The 26,414-nt window shown below is 35.3% G+C and overlaps 1 protein-coding gene across 1 annotated transcript; it reads right to left on the bottom strand.

Annotated features, from left to right (window-relative positions):
* Positions 1 to 55: 55 nt before the first annotated feature.
* On the bottom strand, positions 56 to 16,205 carry LOC117925115 (protein trichome birefringence-like 5). Its single transcript, XM_034843981.1, has 5 exons — positions 15,256 to 16,205; positions 2,958 to 3,150; positions 2,304 to 2,497; positions 1,013 to 1,171; positions 56 to 697 (listed from the first exon to the last, which is right to left on the bottom strand). Exons 1-5 carry the CDS (start codon positions 16,092 to 16,094, stop codon positions 367 to 369), a joined length of 1,716 nt encoding a protein of 571 aa, XP_034699872.1. The 5' UTR covers positions 16,095 to 16,205; the 3' UTR covers positions 56 to 366.
* Between the last annotated feature and the right edge of the window lie 10,209 nt (positions 16,206 to 26,414).

The following is a 26,414-nucleotide window of genomic DNA, read 5'->3' as shown; positions in this document are numbered from 1 at the left end:
GAAGAGTGATTCCAGTCCTTTGTGCCCTGAAGATCAGGTGATACCAACTCAAAACTGAAGACTACAATCTAATAAACAGATAAAAAATATCAAAACTCGAACCTACAGAACCTATAGAATTGTAAGGAATATGAAAATATGAACCAACATCAGTTTCTGGTTCATATTTTCTGGAACCACCATACCAACACATTCAGAAACCAAAATTCTTTTGCAGCATTACAATTACATGATTCCCAAATTACAGAACTTCATTTTTAGGATACATTTCTGTGTGGCATGGAGATATACATATCAGCATAACAAAAAAAAAAAAAAAAAAAAATCTTTCCAAAAGATGAAAATAAAAAATAACTTGATTTGGATTTAGCTGGTAGAGGATGATTGATGAATAATGGTGGTGTAAATCAGCTCATTCCATGCATCAGGGACCCCAGGGAGGCACCAATGGCTGCAATCTTGCTTCCTGGTAGAAACCCTTTTCCCTTCTGTAATGTTCTTTCCATAAACGGATGGGTGGCCATCTTTGCGGAAATTGGTCAGCCTTGTCACGTTTAATAGTATGACTGGAACCTGCATTTCCTGGATCACCTCCTCTACTATCTTCATCTTCAAAGGGTAGTTATTGAGGAAGGCCCCACTCAAGATCGGTTCAGTCTCCCCATTACATGCACCGCCTGAGTCCCAGTCTCCACCTCTGTTGTGAAGAGTTTAAAACAAGAAATTATTATGCTAATGAATCAGTTGAAGGTCTCTAGGTTAGCCTCAAGGCTTTTCAAGGACATAATCTTTCAATTTTCTTTTCTCTTGTTTTCATAATGAATGAGACTAGATAGGGTGGTGGAAGTGATACATGCAACCTACACCACATGGTTCCAGGCTCCATATTTCAGGCTTTTTTTTTTAACAATCATATTGTTTGGCCTTTAGAAACCAAATGTAGAGAGAGAGAGAGAGAGAGAGATTGAGCTCAGTTAGAAGAGTGACTAACTTGAGCTTGTGCATATAGTACCTGAAATGGGCAGATGAATATCCACGATAGAAGACCAACTGCTTGGCTGGATTCACATTTTTATCAATCCACCTTCCCCAGGTTCTCAGGGATCTTCTATAAGCTTCAACTGCATCAAACTTGGGATAAACAACATCACCTTCTTTATAGTAATTTTTCCTGTATCAACCAGTCGTGTGTGTCAGTTTGTCTACAATGCTCATTTCATTTTGATGGAGAACATATCAAGGAAAAGTAAGCCTACATTATTCAGTGTATCAGCATGCCCACAGCATTGCTAAAAGGTAATATTATTGCAGAATCCATTAAACAAGGCAAATTAGGTTAACACGTTCAACCTTTCCAATATTTTGAGAAGTTTAAAGTTATTTTAACAAAAATTATCAGTTTTTATGCTGTGACAAGGATGTTCTGATCCCATTTCAGGATTTTTTTTTTTTTATTATACCAAAGAAAGCAAAGAACTTGCTTTTCTGAATGGAATGACAGAAAATGCATCCTGTTTCGACCTATAGATCAAAAATAAAGAAACACATACATATCGATCAAAAAAAAAAATGGAATCAAAGGATGGGGTTTTTTTTGGTAAAATCCTTGTATAGGGCGTTGCAGCCGGTGTCTTTTGCTTCTTTCCCTTAAAAGATTATTTGGATGTCCTGTGCACAGCCCAAAATAAGCTTCTTTGCGTGGGAGGCTTCGTGGGGTAGAGTTTTAACATTAGACCGATTGCAAAAGAGGGGTTGGGCTTTGGAAAATAGGTGTTTTCTGTGCCAAAAGTGTGGGGAGTCTCGATTGAGCACCTCCTTCTTCATTGTGAAAGAACAAGGGAGGTGTGGACATTGCTACTCTCTTTTTTTGGAGTTTCTTGGGTTTTTCCGCATTCGGTAAAGGAAACCCTCATAGGCTGGAGAGGCTCTTTTGTGGGCAAGAAGAGGAAGGTAGTGTGGCAAATGGGACCGTTATGCTTGTTTTGGGTTATTTGGAAGGCTAGGAATTCTATTGTTTTTGAGGAAGGGGTGCTGTCCATTCAAAAGCTGAAAATTTATTTTGTGTATTTACTTTGGTCGGAAACCAAATTGTGGATAAACTCAACCTTAATAGATTTTATAGAATGGGTGTGTATGCGTTAAGGGAGAGGGTTTTTTTGTGCTTTCCTAGTGTTTTGGGTCCTTTTGTAAGGGGGTGAGTTGATCTATACTGTAACTCTGTGAGTTGCTTCTTTAGCTCCTCTTTGCTATACATATATTGCTTATTGATAAATAAATAAAAAGAGAGAATACACCAGACATACCCCCTAGCAGTCTTGCCATGAGTCCACCAGTGTCCAGTATTGAAGACAAGAATGTCCGCCCGCTTCCATCGGCCAGCTGACTTGTCAATTCGATCTATTGATAGAGTTGGATTTGAGTTTCCCTGCCCATTGATGCGGGTTCCTTCCCTCACAAGGAAGTGTGATCTCACAAACTCAACTGTACAGTTATAGTCCTGCCCAAGCAGTTTAAAAGCGTGGGTGATTACAAAGTGCCTGTCATTCTATGATACCACCCACACTAAAGTTGTTGATCCTAAGGAGACCAGATGCAATTTTTTGTGATATGCTGCTGACAATTGACATAGATCACAATGAATTTCATGGAACAAAAACATTAATTTAGTGTTAGATGCAAAACTGACATAGTAAATGCTGTTATCTGCTCCTCATAGACCAAGCTTGTATTGTAACCAAAAGGAGGTCAAAGGTTCCTTCAGGAATACACAAAACCTACCAATTTTCTTATCTCTAGGCAAACAAAAGAGACACATTGTTTGAAAGCAACAATTACAAGAACATAGTTTCTTTTAATACAGTACACAAGAGAAGGTGTAACCTAAAAAGATTCAAAATACTTGTGATCTGGTATTTGGATTAACCTAAGAAAACAATAAGAGAGGACAAAGTAGTTACCGCAAAGTTGAAGACAAAGTAGCCTCTTCCCTTGGTTATCTTGTGGCCATGGATCTCATACATTCTACTCTTATCAGGCAGTCCTTCATGGAGGAGGCATAAGAGTGACTCAAACTGATTCCGGTTCATGGAGTCTCCAACCAGCATCAGCCTCTTACCTCTAAGTCTCACCAAGAAGTCTGTTGCATTAAACCTACGAGTGAAAACGAAAGCAGAAAAGAATATGTTCCCAATAAATTCACTCAAATTGAAGACGAGGCAAAACTTCATCATGGTTTCAAAATGTAGTCTAGGGAGTAAGTTTCACATGATAAAGAAAAAGCTGGAAGTTAAACAAATGCAGTAAAAAGGTTGATGCTAATGTAGATAATTAAAATTCAGTAATCCCCTCGGCATCCAAACATTATATTCATCACAGCACACACATGAAGCATAAGTACAGACTCCTCTAAAACTACCAAGCCCCAGCAATCCATTCCTGTTCAAGAAACATTTGAAAATTGTAGAAGTACATCGAATCATATTTCAAATAATAAATAGGTTTGATGTGTAAGTTCAAGCCAACCTACCTTTGCCTGGTGGGTTCACAGGTTCAGATGGATTTTCTAAGATCTGACTTGAATGTTTAAATTATTATCATCCATCACATCATTAACTTTAGAATTGCTTTGGCTAGCTCCCAACATCTCCAGAGAAATATTTGTAACTGGGCCCCAAACACATGATTCAAAAGTTATAAAAAAAAAAAAAAAAAAAAACTAATAGAAGTGCTTTTAGTACTTTATTCCTTGTTGTTGGTTGTAGTCACTTGGCCAATTTACGAATTTCATGCTGTTAAGAGAGAGAGAGAAGAAAACCTTGATTCTCATTCATTGTGTCTACTTACAATTGAGAAAATATATATATACAAGGCTAGGAGTCCTAACTACCATACATGTGACCTATATTAAAAAGGAAAGATTGTACACTATAAATTCATTATATTCAACACTCCCCCTCAAGCTGGAGCATATATGTCATATACACCAAGCTTGTTACAAATGTATTTAATTCTAGGACCTCTGAGAGATTTAGTGAAGATGTCTGCTAGTTGATCATTTGAATTAACAAAACTTGTAGCAACACATCCTGATGTGATCTTCTCTCTAATGAAGTGACAGTCAACTTCAATATGTTTGGTCCTTTCATGAAAGACTGGATTGGATGCAATATGTAATGCGGCCTGATTATCACAGATGAGTTTCATCTGTTCATCCTTTCCAAATCTCAACTCTCGAAGAAGATGTCTCAACCATATGAGTTCACATGTTGCCAAAGCCATAGCTCGATACTCAGCTTCAGCACTAGATCTGGCCGCTACATCTTGTTTCTTACTCTTCCAAGATATTAGATCACCTCCAATAAAAACACAGTACCCTGAAGTGGAACGTCTATCTGTGAGTGAGCCAACCCAATCTGCATCTGTGTAACCAACAACCTGAGTATGACCTCTGTTCTCGTACAACACACCTTGGCCTGGTGTACTTTTGATATATCGAAGAATGCGGATTACGGCATCCCAATGGCTATCACATGGTGACTGTAGGAATTGACTAACAACACTCACAGGAAAAGAAATGTTTGGACGAGTAATGGTAAGATAGTTCAATTTACCTACGAGCCGTCGATATCTCCTACTAAAGGCTCCCCCTGTCCTGGTATAAGTTTGACATTCGGATCCATAGGTGTGTCTATCGGTTTACAGTCTAACATACCAGTTTCTTCCAGGATGTCTAAAGCATACTTCCTTTGGGAAAGGACCACACCGGAACTGGATTGAGCTATCTCAATTCCCAAGAAATACTTGAGTTTCCCCAAGTCTTTGGTCTAAAAGTGGGTAAAAAGATGTTGCTTTAGTTTCTGAATACCATCCTGATCACTGCTTGTAATGACGATGTCGTCTACATAAACAACCAGATAAATACACTGCCCCAAGGAGTTATGATGATAGAAAACTGAATGGTCTGTTGTACTGCAAAGCATGCCAAACTCTTGAACAACAGAACTGAAACGGCCAAATCATGCTCGAGGAGATTGTTTCAAGCCATATAGAGAACGGCATAACCTGCACACTAAACCAGACTCCCCCTGAGCAACAAAACCAAGAGGTTGCTCCATATAAACTTCCTCAGCAAGATCACCATGAAAGAAGGCATTTTTAATATCCAACTGATAAAGAGGCCAAGAACACATAGCAGCCATGGAGAGAAGCAAGCGGACAGAAGCAATCTTGGCAACAGGGGAGAATGTGTCACCATAATCAGAACCATAAACCTGAGTATAGCCTTTAGCAACTAAGCGGGCCTTAAGGCGATCAACCTGACCATCAGGACCAACCTTAACTGTATAGACCCAACGACAGCCAACTGTAGATTCACCAGAGGGTAAAACAACAAGATCCCAAGTGCCATTAGAGTGCAGAGCATCCATTTCATCCACCATTGCCTGTCGCTAGCCTGGATGGGAAAGAACTTCATAGGTGCTCTTTGGAAGAGAAACAGAGGATATAGCAGAAACAAAAGCAGAATAGGGTGAAAATAATCAATGATAACTCAAAAAATTGTAAATAGGATGAGGATTACGAGTAGAGCGAGTACCTTTCCGAATAGCAATGGGTAAATCATCAGAAGAAGGCAGAGCCGGGGCAGGAGAAGCCGAAGGGATAGGAAGTGAGTCAGCAGGTGCCTCAGCAAAAGGGAGAGGAGCAGTGACACGAGGGCGACGATGATAAACCTGAAGTGGTCGAGGAGGCACAACATCAGATGGGGAGACAATGGGAAGGGGCAAGACTTCAGAAACAGGAAGAAACTCAGAAGTGGTGGAAAAGAATGGTGAGTCCTCAAAGAAAGTGACATCAGCGGAGATAAAGTATCGATGAGTCTCAAGGGAATAACAGCGATAACCCTTCTGAAGTCTGGAATATCCCAAGAAGAGGCACTTCATGGCTTTGACGGAAAGCTTGTCCTGTCCAGGAGTGAGAATATGAACAAAACAAGTACAACCAAAGACACGAGGAGGAAGGAAATAAAGTGGTTGGTCAGGGAAGAGAAGCAAATGAGGAATCTGATCATGTAAAACAGAGGAGGGCATACGATTAATTAAATAACAAGCGGTAAGAACAACGTCCCCCCAAAAACGAAAAGGAACATTACTATGGAGGAGGATAGTACGAGCTGTCTCAACAAGATGTCGATTCTTGCGTTCAGCTACCCCATTTTGTTGAGGAGTATGAGCACAAGAAGACTGATGAAGAATCCCATTATGAGACATAAATGAAGTAAATGGAGCTAAAAAATATTCCCTTGCATTATCACTGCGTAACACACGAATAGAAATATTGAACTGGGTCTGGATTTCAGCATAAAATTTCTGGAAAATAGAGAATAACTCAGCTCGATTTTTCATTAAAAATAACCAAGTACATCGAGAATAGTCATCAATGAAAATGACAAAATACTGAAATCCTAAAGTAAACGCAGTTCGACAAGGACCCCAAACATCAGTGTGGACAAGCTCAAAAGGAGACTTTGCCCGATTATTCAAACGCTTTGGGAACAAGACACGGGTATGTTTCCCAAGCTGACATGACTCACACGAAAGCGACGACAAAGTGGAAAAACGAGGGACCATCTTCTGGAACTTGGAGAGACTAGGGTGGCCCAAACGACTGTGAATGAGGAGGGAGCCTCAGTGGAAATGCAAACTGTAGGAGATGAATCCGAGGTGAGATGATAGAGGCCTTGAGACTCACGTCCTATGCCAATCGTCTTCCCCGTACTCCGGTCTTGCAAGGTCACAAATTTATCAGAAAAGGTAATAGAGCAATTAAGAGTACGAGTGATTTTGCTGATGGAAATAAGATTAAAAGGACATTCAGGAGTATAAAGGACAGAAGTGAGAGGTGGAGAAGGTAGAGGAAGGGTCAAACCAATACCTTTAGCTACAGTTTGAGAACCATTAGCTAAGGTAACAGTAGGTAAATCAGAGGTAGTAGTAATAGAGGAGAAAAGATCCTTATTACCAGATAGGTGATCAGAAGCTCCAGAATCTAGAATCCAGGGTCCAAGAGAAGATGTGTGGGTAAGGCCGGCAGAAGCATTACCAGGTTGGGCAATAAAGGCAATAGAAGCCTGAGATGCCTGAGGTGCGGAGGAGCTCGAAGGCTGAGGCAGCTGAGAATCAGACGACTGGGCCACATGGGCAGTGCAAGGAGGCCGTCCATGTAACTAATAGCAACGATCACGAGTGTGGCCAAGTTTATTACAATAGGTGCAATGAGGACGTTGGCCTCTACCTCAGTTACCACTGCGTCCTCCTCGAGAGGTAGTGTGAGAAACTAATACAGAAAAATCTGAAATGCTATCAGATGGCAAAGTCCGAGTGGACGAGATACGAAGAAGGCGAGCAAACACATCATCCAAGGATGGAACTGATGAACTACCAAGAATTTGATCGCGGACAGACTCAAGATCCGGACGGAGGCCAATAAGAGTAAGGACCATGAAGAACTTATCAAGTTGTGTTTGTTGAGCCCCAACATCAGGAGTAAGAGGCATCACAGTCAATAACTCCTCCTTAAGAGAGGCAATCTGGCCAATATAAGTAGATAGATCCAAGTCTTGTTGGCTGATATGGACAATAGCAGAAGCCACCTTATAAAGACGCTGGATATCATTCGTGTATAATCCTTTGGCCTGAGTCCAAAATTTAAAACAAGTTTTGTAGGCCCGAAGATGAAGAAGGATTTTGGGATCAATGGATTGCCATAATACACTACATAACTGGGCATCTATCTTTCTCCACTGTACGCGCTCAACCTCAGGGATATCTGCCTCCTATGTAACCAAGTGATCCTCATATCCTTGTCCCATAAACCAAAGTTCAACAGAGGCAGACCAAAAAAGATAATTTTCACTGCCAACCAATTTCTCCGAAGTAATCATAGAAGATCCAGATATAACAGAGGAAAAAATGGAAGTTTTAGTAGCCATATCCACTTATTTGGAGAATGAAGTATATTTGGATCGAAAAGAGCCCTAATACGGCTTCAGATGCGGCTGAAGAATCACCCGTGTGAGAGACCAAATGGAAAAGAAAAACAACCGTGGCACCACCGGAAAGGTAGAAGAACACTTCCCAAGGCACGTGCAGGGATTGGGGTTGAGAAAAAATAGCCGGAAGACGCCGGAAAAACTGTTCGGAGGGCTGGCGGAGGCAAAAGAACCCCAAAAGAGGCACGTGCAGGGCTCGGATGGCAGAAACAGGTATGAAGGGTGGCTAGTTGGCGTCAGGCGAGGTTGGAGGAGGAAACGCGTTGTCGGAAAGTGGCTCACGCGCCCTCACGCGCTGGCGCGTAAGATGCAGTCGCCTGCCGGAAAAACGCGCATGGCCGGTGCGTGGGTGGTTTTTTGGCTCCGGTGCTTTGGGAAAAATTGGAGATCTCCTCCAGGCGCTCCTTGCGATGTGGGAAAAAGACGTCGCCGGAAAAGTCGGCGGCGGTGAATGTTTTCTGACGACGATTCGACCGATCGGAAAGCGTTTTCTGACGACAATTCGACCGACCGGAAAGCTTTGGGGTCTGGGGAAGGTGACCGGAATGAAACACGGTCACAGGAAGGTTTCCCAGAATTGATGACACGAGGAAACTGGAAAGAATTAGGTTTTCTCCCTTGGCTCTGATACCATGTTAAGAGAGAGAGAGAAGAAAACCTTGATTCTCATTCATTGTGTCTACTTACAATTGAGAAAATATATATATACAAGGCTAGGAGTCCTAACTACCATACATGTGACCTATATTAAAAAGGAAAGATTGTACACTATAAATTCATTATATTCAACACATGCTTATGGTGATAATCACAACTATAACAATCAAGGAACAAAGGTTCTTGGAATCCATCAATCCAACCACCAAAATCACCCAGGTGTATACAATCAAATGGGAAATGGCAAGGTAGATTGGTCAAAATGTTGTAAGCTCCCTAGCATGGAAGGATACTGAAAAAAAAAGGCAGCTGATTAAGTTATTTGGAAAAAAGACAGCTGATTACGTTATTTGGAAAAAAAGGCAGTTGCATTTCATCTCAATTGTTTGAAGTTCAACAATCATCTTCTCTACATCACATATTTTTTGTTTGATGCCTCTCAAAAAAAGGTTTAACTAAGTTCATCATATTGATATGCAGCCCCCTCTAAAAAATCAATTACATGACGGTATCTATATAAAAGGGCATAGCCAACAGATTTTCAGGTCAGCAGAAGAGCTCCTTTACTAGTCCTCTTGTGCTTTCTTTCTAATCATTTCCCAAGGAGATGGTGAATTTTAGAGTTGTTATCAAATGAAGTCAACTCCCTTGCACTATGCAAGTAATCAAATGGAACTTTCCAACATTATGGATGTTCAAAATGTCTGTATTCCCTCTCATATTTATATTCTAATATTCACTCATTAGGAATGTAGATAACATTTTCTGAATGTGGTTATAAATCCAGCAGTGGCTTATTGAATATTCAAATTTGAATAGAATTATCATCAATTAAAACCTCATTGACAGGGAGGAGAGAAGAATGAGAACCTCAGGAAGAGCTGAAGGGATGATGTTAAATCCCCAGAACGTCAAAGAGTTGTGGGAAGCAGCAATACACTCGGAAGCTTGTAGAGATGTCAGGATGAAGTGAGACCCTAAGAAGCTCAGAGAGAGCTGTAGCAGAAGAATCTTAGAGGAAGCTCAGAAAGTGCAATAGAAGAAGAGCTTAGACCTGTAAGCTTAGAGAGAGTTGTCAGGGAAGAGAGTAGACCCTTAGAAACTCATAGAGAGCTTCACGGGAAGAGGTTAGACAACCAAAAGGTCAAACTAAGCTGTAAGGGAAGATGTGAGACCTCCAAAGTTAAAAGAGAACAGTAGAGGAAGAGGTTGGACCATTGAAAACTCATATGAAACTGTACGACAAGATATGGGACCCTTGGATGCTCAAAAACAGCTTCAGAGGAAGAGCTAGCCCCTCAGAAGCTTAAAAAAATTGTAGGGGAAGAGATCAAACCCTTGAGACTCATAGGAAGCTGTAGGGTAAAAGCTTAGAGAGAGCTGTGGGGGCCCAGGAAACTGAGAAGTTGTATGGAAAGAGGTTGGACCCTTGCACAAGAGAACTGTCTGGGCTAGGTCTTGATTTCTTTTGAGCTCCAAAAGAAAAGAATTAAACAAGCAGAGGTAAAAGGCCCCAGCTGAGCTTGAGAAAAGCTAAAAAGAAGAAGGAAGGGACTTAGGATGAGCTGAAGAGAAGTTTGAAAGAGGGAAGAGGTCTCAACAAAGCTCCAAATACGCTAAAGGGAAGAGACAAAAGGAACCAGCAAAGCATGAGGATTGGAAGAGAGTAGAAAGGGGTAAACAAAAGAGGTGAGAGGCCTAAGCATTGCTTGACAGAAGCTAAGGGAAAGAGGTAAGACAGCTCAATGAGCTCACATAAGAGTTAAAGGTAAAGGTAAGGCAGAAGACATAAGAAGCTTTTGCAAGGTTTGAGAAGCCTAGAGGCATAGGTAAAACCCTATGTAGCTGACAAACTATGTATTCTCATCCAATGCATGAATCTAGAAAATTTATCACAATAGACAGCATCTGTCCTAGATAAAGAGCAATAATGAGAATTGTTGGAGGATACATGAGGAGGAAAGAAGACATTCAATAAGTGCACAACAGAGATTAATAACTTGCAGTTGACTAAGAAAGAGTTTCAAAACATAATGTTAGTATCTTATTTTGGCATTCTCCACATGGCTCAATCACTGTATGCTACATGTCTAGTTTGTGGTACATAAACATCAAATAACCTAAACAAATAAAATGCTCCAGCAGTCCTTTGATCCAATGCCACATAAACTAAGCAGATGTCCACTATCACAGGCACTGAATGTCCTCTATCTCTGAATGAGTACATCATGTATCAATCACCATGCCTCTTCCTGCCCAAGTATTGAAATATGGGGGCATGGATACCTAAGCACTTCGAATGCTTACTATATGTTGGTACTCACCTGTGGAGTCTGCCAATAAGGTTCTCCAACTTCATCTCTGGGTGGAGATGGCACCTTTAGGTCCAAGGATGGAAGTACCTCACTTCCATGACCAAGGTTGGTGTCAATGTTTCTCAAAGAGGCCACCAAGATAGCACCCTAATGTTGATATGCATGCCCAAGAGCAAGGTCAGAGGGGCAATATGAGCTTGGAATACCTCAGTGGTTTTGGCTCTCCCACCACCAAGTATATTTGAACTTGTTTGAGGATTTTGGTTTGGCTGCTGGATTCGGAGATTCACCAAGATAAGGTTGACACATATAGAATGCATTTCATCTAGAATGAGAGGAATAGAAGACTACGTATATCAAACACATCTCCCCATATAAAAATAAAAAAATAAAAAAAACTCTTACATTGTGATATGCTAATTAATGGGAATTATTTTTCAAGAGCACCACGAGAGGCTTCATTTTTGCAACACATAAGAAAAAAGAATTGAAGATTAGGCCTTGTTTGGAAACTATTCTAGAAAACAGTTTTCTATTCTTTTGAACAGAAAACTGTTATGTAACTCAAAAAACACATTTGACAAACTTCTAATAGAAGACAGTTCTTTGGGAATCTGTTTTGAAAACAGGTTATTTTTTAAAACAAATTTGAGGTGTTTTCAGTTGTTTTTTTTACAGTGTATTAAGCAACAATTGACAACATGGAAAATAACTTTTACATTGTTTATTACGGTATAGTACTTTCATAGATAATAAGTCGAGAAAACTGTTTTTCACATTTAAGTTCCCAAATAGAATTTTTTTTTTTAGAAAATAATTGAACATTGTTTTCAAGAATTGTTATCAAAAACTGTTATTTGAGAATTTTTTTGACAATTTAACCAAATAGGCTCTTATTCTTTTTGATTCTCAAGTTTTCCTTTGAATATCATATTCTCCCATGTGTGAACTTTTTATATGAGATAACTAACATTCTCTCCAAACTCCTCACTTCTCACTTGATTCCATTCTCCCTTCAAAGTGGACAACTTGTCCCACATGATTGAAATCCTCCAACTAAAAAACCAAAACACTTAACTTTTGATCAAGCATGAAACAATTTAACTTTTGATCAAACATGAAACAATTTTCAATTTTCACTCTTCTTTTGCAACAGAAGGAGAGAAATAATAAAAGTCAATCTCTAACATAGCAACAAAAGGCATTGGTAATATGAACACGCTGCTCTTAAATTACTAATACCACATCGATATAGGAGCAGTATTTTCAAGGATGAGGTATAGAATTTTCTAAAATTTAAAATTTGAATATATAGGATTAACAAAGCTATTAAAGAAACAACATTCTCTGAAGGTTCTAACTAGTTAAAGTGGTAAAATCTCTCTATGATTGTCCCATGGACCTGGAATCTACACCCTTCTTAATCAAGTCTTTGAGGGCTACCCTTTTTGTGTAGTCCATAGGCCCAAATTGGTTGGGAAAAATAACATCCATATCTTGCATATGCCATTGTTGATAAGAAAAAAATGGCACCATTGAAGATTATGCGTGTTAATCCAAACTTAGGGGAGTTATGGTTAAAGAAAGGTAATAAAAATACTAAGTTCTTTCACAAAATGGTTAATGAGAACAAAAGAAGGAACTTTTTGGCCCATATTAAAATTAAAGGGATTTGATTAACAAAACAGAATGAGATAAAGGAAGTGGTGGATTAAGCTTTTTAGAATCTCCTATGGAGACCTGGAATCATTGATATGAAGTTTGACATTTTAGATGTGAAAGAAGGAACAAAATTGGAGGTGTCATTTTTGGAGGAAGAATTGTTCAATGCCTTTTCAAACCTATATGGGGACAAAGCTCCAAGCCCGGATGGTTTCTTTATGAGGTTCCAGCAGTTCAATTGGGACTTTGTGAAGAAAAAGACGATAAGCATTTTTAGAGACTTCCATGAACAGGGTAGATTTGTTAAAAGCCTCAATGCAACATTTTTTGTTTTTAGATGGGTGGCTTTTATAAAATTTTAGATCAAGTATTGGCCAATTGAGTAAAGAAGGTGGTAATAAAGTGGTTTCCAAGTTCCAAATTGTCTTCATGGAGGGAAAACAAATTCTAGATGTAATGATTATAGCTAATGAGACTATTGACTTATGTTGAAAAGCAATGACAGTGATGTGTTGTGCAAGGACATCGAGATAACTTACAACCATGCTAATTGGGACTTCTTGCATTTGGTCTTGGATAAGATGGGTTTTGGTCAAAAGTGAATAAGATGAATTAAATAGGCTCTCTATCCTAATTAATGGCACCTCTATTGCACTATTTGTTTAAGTTAACATGGAACCATTCAGTTGCCTTCTTAAAAAAGATAGGGAGGGTGGTTTTTTGTTAGGGTTTATGGTGATGGGCAAACGTGGAGAAGGGGTGGAATTATTTCATTTGTTATTTGTTGATGATACTTTAGTTTTTTGTAAGGCTTCTCAAAAAGTGGGAGATCTTTCATCCACTTCCTTAGGTCTTCCTATGAGAGCCCCTTTTAAATCAATGGCAGCTTGGGATGGGGTGGAAGAGAAACTCATAAAAGATTGGCATTGTAGAAAAGATAACATATCTTCAAGAAGGGAAGACTCACTTTAATATAGAGCACTTTATCTAGTTTGTCTATCTATCTTTTGTCTTTTTTTTTTTTTTTTTCGCATGGCAAGGATAGTTAGATAGAGGTTGGAGTAGATTCAAAAGGATTTCCTTTTGGAAGGCAAGGCTCTAGAGAGAAAACTACATTTAGTAAAACGGGTAACTGTTTGTTCAAATAAGAGGAAGGGGCACTTAGGGGCTAGGTGTCTCTCTTCACTTGAAAAATATTGGGAAGATGAAGGGGTGGCGTTCTCGTGAAGTGAGAGATGGGTATGAGGTTGGGTTATGGAACGCCATCAAGAATGATTAGGAGCTTTTTAGTTGTAGAGTCCCCTCTTCAATGAACAATGGGAGGGGGGCTAAAGTTTTGGAAGGATAATTGTTGTCGAGATGAGCCTTTATGAGTATCTTTCCCTTCTTTATTTGCCATAGTTGTATAAGAAGAAGTGTGGGTAACGGATTTATAGGATTGGTCAAATGAAAGGGGTTTTTGGAATACTTGTTGCTCTAAACATCTGAACAATTGGGAGATTGAAAACGTGGAGCCATTCTCTTCAAGACCGCAAGGGATGGAGATGAATAAGGACGATGAAGATAGGATGATTTAAGAGTAGAGCTTTTTCCATCAAACTCCTTTACTTTGTCCTATAACTGGGAAGTTTAGTTCCTTTCCTAATGGGTGTTCTTTGGAATTCCTTGATTCCACATAAGGCAAGCTTCTTTGTTTGGGATGTGATATGGGAAAAATTATTAACTTTGGAACAACTTCAAAGGAGAGGGTGATCATTGGCAAACAAATGTTTCCTTTATCATATCGAGGAAGAATCTTTTTATCACATCCTCCTTTATTATGACACAATAAGGATTTTATAGTAGTTGTTTTTTCTTTTTGACATGTGTGTTATCTTCCTCAGTTAGAGAGACCCTCTTAAGATGTCATGACTCTTTAATTAGTAAAAAATGAAAAATGACGAGGCAAGCAGCTCCTTTGTACATTTTGAAGAATTTAGAAGGAAGAGAATAGAAGAGTGTTTGAAAACGAGTAGCTTGCTAATCGAAGAAAGAAAAGCAATTTTCTTTATAGTTTGTGTGGTCCCTCTTTCCTTTTGCTTATGCCTTTTGCAGTAGTCGTGTATACCCTGTGTATTGTGTACTTGGGTGTACTCCTTTTGGAGCTCTATTTATATCACACTTCACTTTGTTTACCTATAAAAAAATTTAAAAAAGAAAAACCCAAAATTAACAAAGATGCTTATCTGTACTGGCAACGACACTTGACTGAAGTTATAAATGCAACCTTATCAAAATACCCAACGCAAACACTGACTGGAATTTAAATAATCTCCAATCACATTTTGTGACATCATGTCAAAGAATTTCAAAATTCTTAAGAAACATATCCCACCAGGGGAAGTCTAATGGCTGTCACGATGAAAAAGTCTACTCAGTGATCCCATCAGAGCCATCATATTAAATAAACAAAGACAATACTCAACCATAACAAGACTAGTAATTTAATACTCATAGAAAAAACTAAACACCACCACAAACAATTCCAAGAATTATGTATAACGATGAAATCATGGGAGCCCAGCATTTTCGTACCTCGGAAGATCACACCCATCTGGCTTCCATCGCCACTTCAGATACTTGGAGTCTGACCTCCCATTACCTTGGCAGCTAAAAGCCTCATCAACATATGGGCAAGAACCCGGGCTGTAAATTGGATATTCTTCATCCTTCACCCATGTTCCCATATATAAATCACAATTTTTCAACATTGAGACAGCACCGCCATTATCAACCATTTTAACCGAAGTTTCATTATCAATAATAGGGCGTGTATTCTCTTCCACAGCAACCTCGCTGCCATTGGTCCCAGGATCCACCGAGTCGTTTTCAGAAATCTGCGAAATGGGTTCTTGAATTGACGTCTCCAACCCTCCTGGGTCATTAACAAATTCCGGTTCTTTTATGGGTTTTGTCTTATCTTCAACAGAAACCTCGCTGCCATTGAACCCAGAACCGAACGACTCGTTCTCAGAAATCTGTGAAATGGGTTCTTGAATTGACGGCTCCAACCCTCCTGGGTCGGTAACAAATTGCGATTTGTACAAGGGCTTTGTCTTCTCTTCTACAGAAACCTCGTCATTGCCGCCAGTGTTAATGAACCCAAAATCGACTGAGCCCTTTTTTGAAATCTGCCAAGTGGGTTGTGGATCAGATGGCTCAAACCCACCTGTGTCAGCCTCGAAAACATCATCAACAATTATTGGGGGATGGACAGAATGGGGCTGAGAATGGTAAAGATCTGAGTAGAAATGGAGAGTGGGTTCAAGAGCTCGTTTGCTGAAAAATGGTATGCTCATGAGAAAGAATAAAACGACGGAAACAGTTACAATCGCGTAGCGGTTCTTCTTCCGATGAGGAATGACGCTTGCCATTGGGAGGGGGGCACACAGAGAGATTCTTCCGATGTGTTTTCACTATTTCTGTGCCGTTAGGAGACGTGTCATGTAAGACGACAGCTTTCCCTTTCCTGCTTGGGCCGTGGCCTGCATGTGAGCGAGGAAGATAAAAGGAGCAAAATTGTCCAAAAACAAATTTAATAATCAGGTGTGTCACGTGACCAAAGGAATGTTCTTGTCGTATTGGTATTGTAAAACAAATTCCCTTTTCAATTCTTCTTCTTTTCTTATTCAATATGATTAATGTAATATAAAGGTGAAAAAAATAAGATAGAAATCCAAATTTAATGTATTCACGTAAATGATATTGAAGTTGATCATGGATTTAATTTGGAACTTTATTTGTCCAATTCTATTTTGTCTGCTCTCATTGATTTACACAAAAGGGAGTAGATCATAGATATTCACGTGGTGGTTGAACATATCATGTCAACTTACATGAGCATACATGTATATGTGATAAAATACTTATATATTGATTCTCATGTAGTCATATTCTAATAGTATGTCATTTTCATTCAATTGATTTTAGATCACTTGTTCAACACTACTATAATACATAATCATACTATAATATACTTAAGCACCTTTGTTATATCCCATCTTTAATGTGTATGAGTGACCTCCTTATGATGGTCTGATTGTTGTGCCTTCTAAGTTGATTAAATGTGTATCTAGTAGATGACCTAAATCAAGTCATTTACATAATGAAATGGACTTTTAAAAAATGCAAGACTTATATTATATGTAGGATGTGCAAACAAAATGATGACAATTATCATTTTTGTCAAAATAAGAATAGAGTTTATAAGACATTGTGATGTATGTATGTAATTTTCATTAATATTATTATGTTGCAAGGTACTGTGATACTATCTTTATGCAATTATTGGGTTTGGTTGCTGATGATTTGATTATAAATATTGATGTAGTCTGCATAATTAGGTAATTTGTATTTGGGATAATGTTCATAATATAAGGGAAACTCTGTCAAAATTTTTAACTTTTCTATTATAAATATTGACAATATGGTCCATTGAATTTGTATCTCAAATTTTGAATTGGACTAGTTTGAGTTGTTTATTGGTCATAAATGAAATGATATACTTAAATTTATTAAACTGGTATATGAAGGTTGTTAGCCCAAAGATTCTCCTAATCGGGTTCTCCTAATCGGGTTTTGATAATAACAAACCATGGTTAAATGATTAATTAGTTTAATGATTAAGAATCTCAGGTATAAACTCGAAAATTCATCAAATGACCAAATAGATATAAGATCGAGACGCTTGGAAGACTTGTGATCATAGGAAACTAATGTAAGATGAATGCATGAGTGCACTTAGGATTTTCACACGTTTCATGCATCTTTGAAAAACTCGGTTTATTATTTAAAATGTCAATTTCATTAAAACTCGAGTTTTTAACTAATGTACCTTAGGCAAAATGTTTCAAAATTGGCTTAATAATTTACCTAAAGACCTTGCCTAAGTGTTAGAAAAAAAAAGAATTAAAAAAATGGGTTTTCGGGGCCAAAAAGGCTCAACCGGTCGAGGCTATGGCCAACCGGTTAAGGAATCGGTCGATCGGTTGTGCTCGTCCGGTCAATGACCGGTCGAGAGAGGTTAAAAACCTTCTCTCTCTCCCAGTAGTCTTCTCTTCCCGGTTGAGGTGTTTCTCTTATTGGTCGAGGTCCGGTTGAGGTAATGGTAACCTGTCATGCATTAAATGCTTCAACGGCTAGTGATCTGATCAACCCCTAGCTCAACCGGACTAGGTTACCTTTTGTTGTTTTTGAATCCCGAGCTTAGAAACCTATAAATTGAGAGCTCCACTTCATTTATTGATAAGAGAACACTTGCATTCAATAGCCTACCTACCTGTTCTTGATCAAAAAGCTCTCATTTCTTTCATAGTGCATTAAATCACCATTTGCATATCATTTAGTGCACTCTTGTGTGTCATCCTAGTTTTGTCTTATATTTGAGTTATTCATAAGCTAAGTTGAAGGATTATATCTTGTAAAAATCTGAGTGTTAAAGCCTTCAAGAGGGTTGAATCTTGAAGAGGTTGTGTAAGACCCCATTGGAGCCGGAATCCAAGTGTAAGAAGATTGGAAGCTTGATTGAAGCTTCAAGTTAGTGAAACCCTCACTCGGTTAGGAGGTTGAGGAAAGTGGACGTAGGCAAAGAAGTGTCGAACCATTATAAACCCGAGTTTGAATTCTCTAAACTCTATCTCTTTACTTTGATTATATTATGTTTGAATTTGTTGTGATTGAAAAGATTTAAAAAAAAACCCAATTCACCCCTCCCCCCCTTTGGGTGTTTTTCTTAACTAAGCATAGCCTTTGTTTTCTCAAAGGTTTTTATTGATGATTTGATTATTAATATTAATATAATTTGCATGATCAAGTTATTTTTATTTGGGACAATGTCCATGATATAGGGAGAATTTTGTTGAAATTTTTTAATTTTCTACTATGAACTTGAACAATAATTGAGAATGAAAAACATAAAGTATTGTTTGTTAAATTTGAATCTTTAATTTTTTTTTTTTTTAGCATCTATTTTCATAATTATGTTACAAATATGGAGTATAACGGGCATAGTTTTGATCTAGATCCATTAGATAAGTCTATTTTGGTTCTATAGGATAGACACGTGTCCCATATAGTTAACTCTGGCTAGGTATGTACATGGAAGCATATAATATCTCTTTAAAAAATGACAAAACTTAAGTTTATTATCTAATTCATTTATTTGTATTTAGTACCGTACTTCAGTTTTGATTTGTCAACAACATATATCGAAGTTTATATGGGAGTGGAAAATGGATCCTTGCATTCACCCTTATGTTATTCGGTTTGGATTTTACAATATGTACCAAATTGGACTTGTCACACTAGATTGAGGACTAATCACAAGTCTTGTTGAGAGATGAGATCCTGAGACACACACATTTCACCTACTTGTTAGAGAAATAACCATTATTTTATAGGATGTTGTTGTCATCTCAGGACTTCATATTCATGAGCCTCCTATTATTGGCACATGTGACTTAGATTGGTCATTGCTATGTCATGAGCTTTTAGGTGTGATTTCACCTGCATATGAGATAAGAAGGTTAGTGTTATCGACATGATGACTATGCCATTAGTTCTCCCATCTACCAATGGATGCAAAAGATGCCATATTAGAACGATATGCACAAGTAGATGTAGATGATGTCATATTAGAATGGTATGCATGAGCTTTCATACTAACACTACTTGGTTCAACACTATTTACAAACAAGAAAGATACACACGCCCATATGTGTTATCTCCTACTACTTAGAAACTTGGTTCAAACATCTATGTATAGTTGGGGCAATGTAATCTTAGCACGCCTTTATAGGGAATTGTGTCATGCAAGTTTGGATGGTGCCACTAATATTGTTAAATTGTTTACATTAGATAATAATTTTTAGTTGCTTTGAGTTTATAATTTACGTAACATTATTAATGTTGTATTTTATCCAATTGTGGTCTTAGGAGAGACTCCATGTGGGTCAACCTAATTTTGGTTGATGCCACCAACCTCTCCAACAACTCATCATTTAGATTGTAATGCGGAGGTCCTATTAGGGTACATTAGGGATTATTGGATAAGGACCAAAGATTACAAGATGAGACATTATTAAATGAGGCTTTGCAAGTTGATCTGTTGGGATATAGGTGAAAAGTACCTTTATCATGGTTTCATAACCCATCATGTGTATTGACATTTTATCAAGACCAATTAGACATACAAACTTATGACCAGGTACATATAAGGTGTAATGTGTTATTGTTAACCATATAAGAATCATTGGTATAAAATATCAATATTTACAAGTTTTATGAGATCCTTACATCAAAGATTTGGTTGCCCATCTTCCAACAATATCTCTAATAGACCAAGAAATTTAATGGACGATGTCATCTCTTATCATACTGGAGATCACTCCACTATCTACCACTTTACCACCACCTACACTTCCTCCCATGGAGACTACAATGCATCATACCTTCATACATGTTGCATAACTCAATGTATGCCCCCACCTAAGCTACATCGTGGTCCACATAGATGTCAAGCCTTGTCCCCATCAACTCCATCTCAACCTACACATATGGAGACTTTCTGAATTGCATTGGTAGATTTGATAAATATGTCTATTGCAGGCATTTGTAAAGAAAAAGGAAGGTCACATCATGTGGTATTCATTGAGAACTATTTTTTTTTCATTTTTTATGTTTATTTTCATTTGTATTATGTTGTTTACTTTTTTATTATGAACAAATTATTATATATTTAAATGAAAATATGATAAATTTAAAACTTAAATTGAACTAATATACATGAGATATTATATATTACTTACATTATAATGTATAAAAAAAAACAATTAATTAATATAATAATTTATAATATAATTTTTTTTAATAAAATTAAACAAAAATATTTTCATATCAAATTAAAAATACCAATTATTTAACTTCATATATTATTTTTTTTAAAAGTAATCACATAAGTTTATTAATCACTTACATATTAATAAATAGAAAATAAAAATAATATAATAAATTCATGATATTAAATCTATTTAAAAATAATAATAATTTAATATATTTCAAGTGAAACAACATAATTTCATATATAAACTTTAAAGTCAAGTTGAAAACCATAGTCACTAACTAGAGCTTCAAATTTAAGCTTAAAACCGTAGTTGGTAACTACAACTTTAAATTTAAGCTTGAAACTATAGTTGATAACTATAGTTTTCAAGTCAAGTTTAAAACCGTAGTCGTCAACTATGGTTTTAAGCTTAAATTTAAAGTTGTAGTTGGTGACTATAATTTTGATCATTAAAAAAAAAAATTCAAAACTATAATTTCAAACTAATGATATGGATGTTCATGTGGCAGAAATGCACTAGATTAGAAATTATTTTATTACTCAATCTAGTTTCTGTTTTTTTCAAAGGAAGCATTTTTGGTTAAAACTCGATAGACGTGAAAGATTTTAGCCATTAGGTTGGGTTTTAGTTTGGTGATGTGTATTGGTGTGCGTGTATAGTGAAAATGCATGGGTGAGAAGTATTGATGGAGAGTATGCACAAGAAATAGAGTTATATTAAAAACTAATGTGTATAAAAAATTAAGTTATCTAAAAATATGGAGACCAAAAATTCTATTATTTAGGATTCAAAAATAAATTAAATTTGACTAACTTAGGTGGATCACATTAAATTAAATTAAATTTAGGTAACACAAATTAAGTTAATTTTAAGCAAAGAAATTTGAATACACACACACACACACACACATAGAGTATAAATATTATTAGAACCTTAGTTTAAATGACTTTCCTAATTTCTCAAGTGATTCATAGAAATTTTGTTACTTTAATATTTTGGAGTTTTGAGTTCACGTAAGGGGATTGTTGGTGTTGTGCCAACAATATTGTATTTCAGATAGCTTAGTATGACAAAACGGTCGGTGGACCTACGAGTGGAAATGTCTGGATGAGTTTTTCAGGAATGCTTTTCCGATGACAAAATTAGTTTTTTCTTTGGAACTTAAGTAGGAAGACTATGTGTGGGTAATGCGTCACTATTTGAAAGTTGAATATCGATGGAATCAGGTATTTGGAAACAAACTTGAAACTCTTGCTTGAACAACTCGTCCATAGGTCGATCCTTAGATCACCTAAAACTAGAAGCTCTTGTACCACCATGTTAGGGTTGATCACTCGTCAATGTCATACCTTTCCAATTAATGTAAACGGAGTAATATGAAAGTGAACTAGACACTTGCGTAGAAGGGTATAATAAATTAACCATAGAAGACCTAAAAAACTACAGACCTAGAAATCTCGATTGAAAAACCCTAAAAGAGGACCTATAACCTTACAAGCATACCCAAAAACAACAAACCATAACAAAATAAAGGTAAAAACCTTGTAATAACATAGAAAATGAAGGTTTATCGAACAAAAAAACCCTAGAAAAACACAAATTAAAGGCAAAAAAGGAAAAAAAAAGTTAAAAAGCTAACCTAAAGGAATATAGGAAAAAAACCAAAGACAACAAGGTTGACGAGGAAGCAACAACAATGGCAAAAGATGTAAAGGCGAGCACCTAGAAAGCAAATGACAAAAATGGAAAACAAATGAAGAAAAAGGGTTTAAATAAGACCTACTCGTGTGACAATCATAATGCCCTACAATGAAGCATCGCCTGACAACCGTCGTAGTTAAATATTGTAATGAAGGGACCTCTCAAATCTTAAGCTAGTGACATGTGTCCTTTGGTGCCGAAAGCATTTTTTGAAAACTTTTTGGAGCAACACAACCTTCTTGGACATGTATTTTCTCAACTAGCCCGCTAAGGTCCAAGTGGGTCTAATTGAGAAAATGAGGCACTGTGGTACCCTGTGACCACGTTACATGACTATGGTCCAACAATCTAACCGTTTAGCGAAATAGTCGAGCATTAACGTCATTAGTGTCTAGGGGTCAATGATGGCGCCCGTTTTAGCCTGCTAATAATTGACCAAAGGATAAATGGTGATCATTTTAGTCTTTAAGTCATGATCCGTTGCACTTTTAATGAGCTTTAATCAATAATGATCACCCATTTACAAAGGCATGAGTTACATAACCCTTTATATATAAAGCTTTTAGTCGACGGAAAAAACAAGAAAAGAATGCATTATCCACACATACTCCTCTTGTTTAAGTTCCAAATAAAAAACTAACTTTGCCATCAGAGGGGCATGCCCAAAAAACCCATCCTTATATTCCTTCTTGCAGGTTCGCCAACCGTTCTATTGCACCAAGCCATCCAAAATACAACATTGTTGGCACAACACCAACAGGGACTATTTGAAAAATATTTCTTTTATGAATGGTTAGGTATAGTTTTCTTTTGAAAGTACAAAAAAAAAAAGGTTTGATCAAATTTGTTAGATATTGAAATTGGGAAATATTTTCTTATTGTATATGTTGGCTTACATGTGTGATATGGATTTTTTTTTTTTTTTGGTTAACAAATTAAAGTAAAAATAAAAATTTGTGGCTATGGTAATCTAGCCATTGTTAATAATGGAAAAATGTTTTGATTCTCATCACTTTTGGTCGAAGTAATGATAAACTAAGTTAGTAGGATGGTTATTGACTTATAGTATACCATTAATTGGTTCTAGTTTTGCCTACCATCATATAAGGAACTTTGGAACTAACCATTTCTCTAACTCTCATTATAATGGACATCTTTACAAATCCTAATTTGATAGGCATTTTCTATAAAATATCAGAGTTGTTTATTTAATATGTATGTGTTGCAAAATAATGTTGTGCTTCAACCGTTCTAAAGATGACAATTTTGATATAAGTTTGTTTTGGTGTGATTGAAAGCATATCATAAAGATTTCTTATTTCATTTCTGAAAACATGTAAACTTGATTTTTATACACCTTATTGGACTTCAACCTCACTCATTTTACTAAAATATTTTTAGGTATGCTTAATTTTTGCAAGGAGTAACTTGAGTAGGAGGGGTTTTTAGAAGTCCATTTAGTTCTTAGTCTTGAGTTTAGTGTCATGGTGACATTTTGTTATTAGTAGTTTAATTTACCACTACTATTTTGGATAAGTTGTCATATTTGGATTGTGAATTTCGCATGAAAAGATGATTTCTTATTGATATATATATATTTTTGAGTTTTACTTGTAAAATGACCATGGTGCCTAGCCTCTAGGTTTGGGTCGTTATACTTAGTGACTAGAATCTCACACTAGGGTTGATGGTCGACTTTGATAGCACTTGTAACAATCAATTTTGTCTTGTGTAAATATGATATGTTCTATAGGCAAATAAATTTTAATACTTTAAAATACTTTTATATAGTTAAAAAAATTACTACATATACAATTTAATTTCTTCCCTTAATTATGAACATCATAAACTAAAAAAATAACTATCAATGCCTACTATAAATATGGAGTCAAGGAGGCTAAGAAAATGATAATAAAAAATCACTGCTCCTAAAAAAGATAGTTTGATACCTCATACAATTTGGTTTGTGACAATAGGTTAGTATTCTAAGATGGATCCAAAAAATAATAAAATCCACTATTTTCCTTTGACATGATACAAGTTATTAATTGTTTTTTTACTTTTTGTTGAAAGCAACTTGCTATTAGATGGGTTTTTTTTGGTCGACTTATTACTTATTTCTTAATTTTTTTTTATTGAATAGAAAAATCCAAAATATTTGATTTTTTTCTAAATATTAAAAATAACCCGATGGTTTTTCTTTACTTCATAATGCTTAATAGAAATAAAATATTAAAAAAATGAACAACTTAATATTTAACAATATTAAATATTACTTAGCTTAAGTTCTATTTAAAATTAAGTAAAAAAAACAAATACAACCTAAATCTCCTTTGAGAGTGCTTCTCAAATGTTACAACCAATAATAAAACATAAATTTTACAATAATGATATGACTGACAAATCCTAATATGGTTTATTCATGTTTTAAAAAATGAAAAATCTAATAATTTACATATTTTAATATAATTTATTTATATAGAAAACTTTCAAATATGACATAGGAAAATAATTTTTATTTAATTAATCAATTTTAAAATAATATAATTATTTTTATTTTTAACAAAAACATATCTATTCGACTATACTAATACATAATTACTTCTACTTTTATTACACTATTAATGTAACAATCTACTCGTTATTCGATAAATACTATTTATTTCAGGTCCAATCAGGACTCATGATTTTAAAATATATTTATGTCAATATGTAATTAAAAGGAGTTCACTATACATGTAATATCATAAACTTCATTTTCTATCAAATGTAAGATATCATAATCATTTTTTTTATGTTGTTGTCATGAAATCATGAGACTAGACAAGCAATGTCTTTTCCATCATTAGACACTGAGCATTCCACATCGGAGTTAAAAAGTTGATTTTGTTATCATTTGTAATGTTGTACTCTTTTTTATTTATTTTTATTTTTTATGTAGATATTATTTGTTTTGAATTTGATTCGAAGGAGAAAATAGCCATAAAAGATTATGATACTAAACTAACAAATATTTTTTTTTGGATTGAATGGACAAAGTCTTGTATCAAGGTGATGGATTGGTTTGGATATCATTATATATTTTCTTTTGTATGAACATTTTTTTCTTAGTGCTAGCAAATATAGAAACGTAATAGTCAAACGTTATCTCGAGAAATGTGAGTTTTGGGGCAAAATAGCAATTTCTTATAAAAGAATATAAGTTTTAACCCCATTGCAAAAGTTATATATATCTATATATATATATATATATATATATATATATATATATATATATATATATATATATATTCAAAATTTAAGTTGAAGCCTCAATTGCCATTGAGGCTTCATTTTTTTTACTTTAAAATTTAATTAAAAATATATACTTTAATAATAAAAATTTTATCTATTTAAACTTAAAAGATCTAAGATTATTTCAATAAAGATAATTTATTGTATTTTTAAAATATAAAGTTATATAATTTATTAATTTAAGTCATATCACATATAGTACCTATTATAATTAGGGAGAGATTTTTTTTTTTCACTATATAATGTTTAGTAGGTATTTTTTTGTGACTTTGATTAAACTATTAAAAGTTACATTTTGCAGTAAACTTTTTCTAATTAATTTTATTAACTAATTTCAAAATGTATCTTCAAGGCATTTTTTTTTTACATAAAATTATAAACATATGTTTTAAAATACTGATATGAAAATTTAAGATAATGCTATTATTTCAAGAAAGATATTTTTTTTCTAAATACAAATAAATTAATTTCTTAAAAATACAAAAAATTAAATATCTTAAATTAATAAATTATATAATTTTATATCTTATTTATATATTATATAACTTTATTATTTTAAGATTGTTAATTTATTGATAAATAAAATATTAATTTATTATTATATTTATCAATTTATCTTTATTAAAATAATATTAGATTATTCATTTTAAATATATAAATTTTTTATTATTAAAACATATATTTTTAATTTCAATAATAATTTATAAATTTATATTTTTAATTAAATTTTAAAGTTAAAAAAAACATCAATTATCAATTGAGACTTTAGTTAAAAATAAAACCTCAATTGTCAACTTAGACTTTAATTAAAAAATAAAGTGTCAATTGGTAATTAAAGTTTCAATTCAAAAATGAAGT

Source organism: Vitis riparia, chromosome 11, assembly GCF_004353265.1.
Source record: "Vitis riparia cultivar Riparia Gloire de Montpellier isolate 1030 chromosome 11, EGFV_Vit.rip_1.0, whole genome shotgun sequence".
In the NCBI taxonomy this organism is placed as follows: Eukaryota; Viridiplantae; Streptophyta; class Magnoliopsida; order Vitales; family Vitaceae; genus Vitis; species Vitis riparia.
This window is presented reverse-complemented; position numbering and strand designations above follow the sequence as displayed.

Bases quoted from the DNA above. Each gene is read 5' to 3' on its own strand.
- LOC117925115 (XM_034843981.1), bottom strand. From the start codon at position 16,094: ATGGCAAGCGTCATTCCTCATCGGAAGAAGAACCGCTACGCGATTGTA. The intron at 3,151-15,255 runs GTACGAAAATGC...TTTCACTCGTAG, and splicing joins GATGGGTGTGATCTTCCGAG to GTTTAATGCAACAGACTTCT. The intron at 2,498-2,957 runs GTAACTACTTTG...CTGCTTGGGCAG, and splicing joins ACTTTGTCTTCAACTTTGCG to GACTATAACTGTACAGTTGA.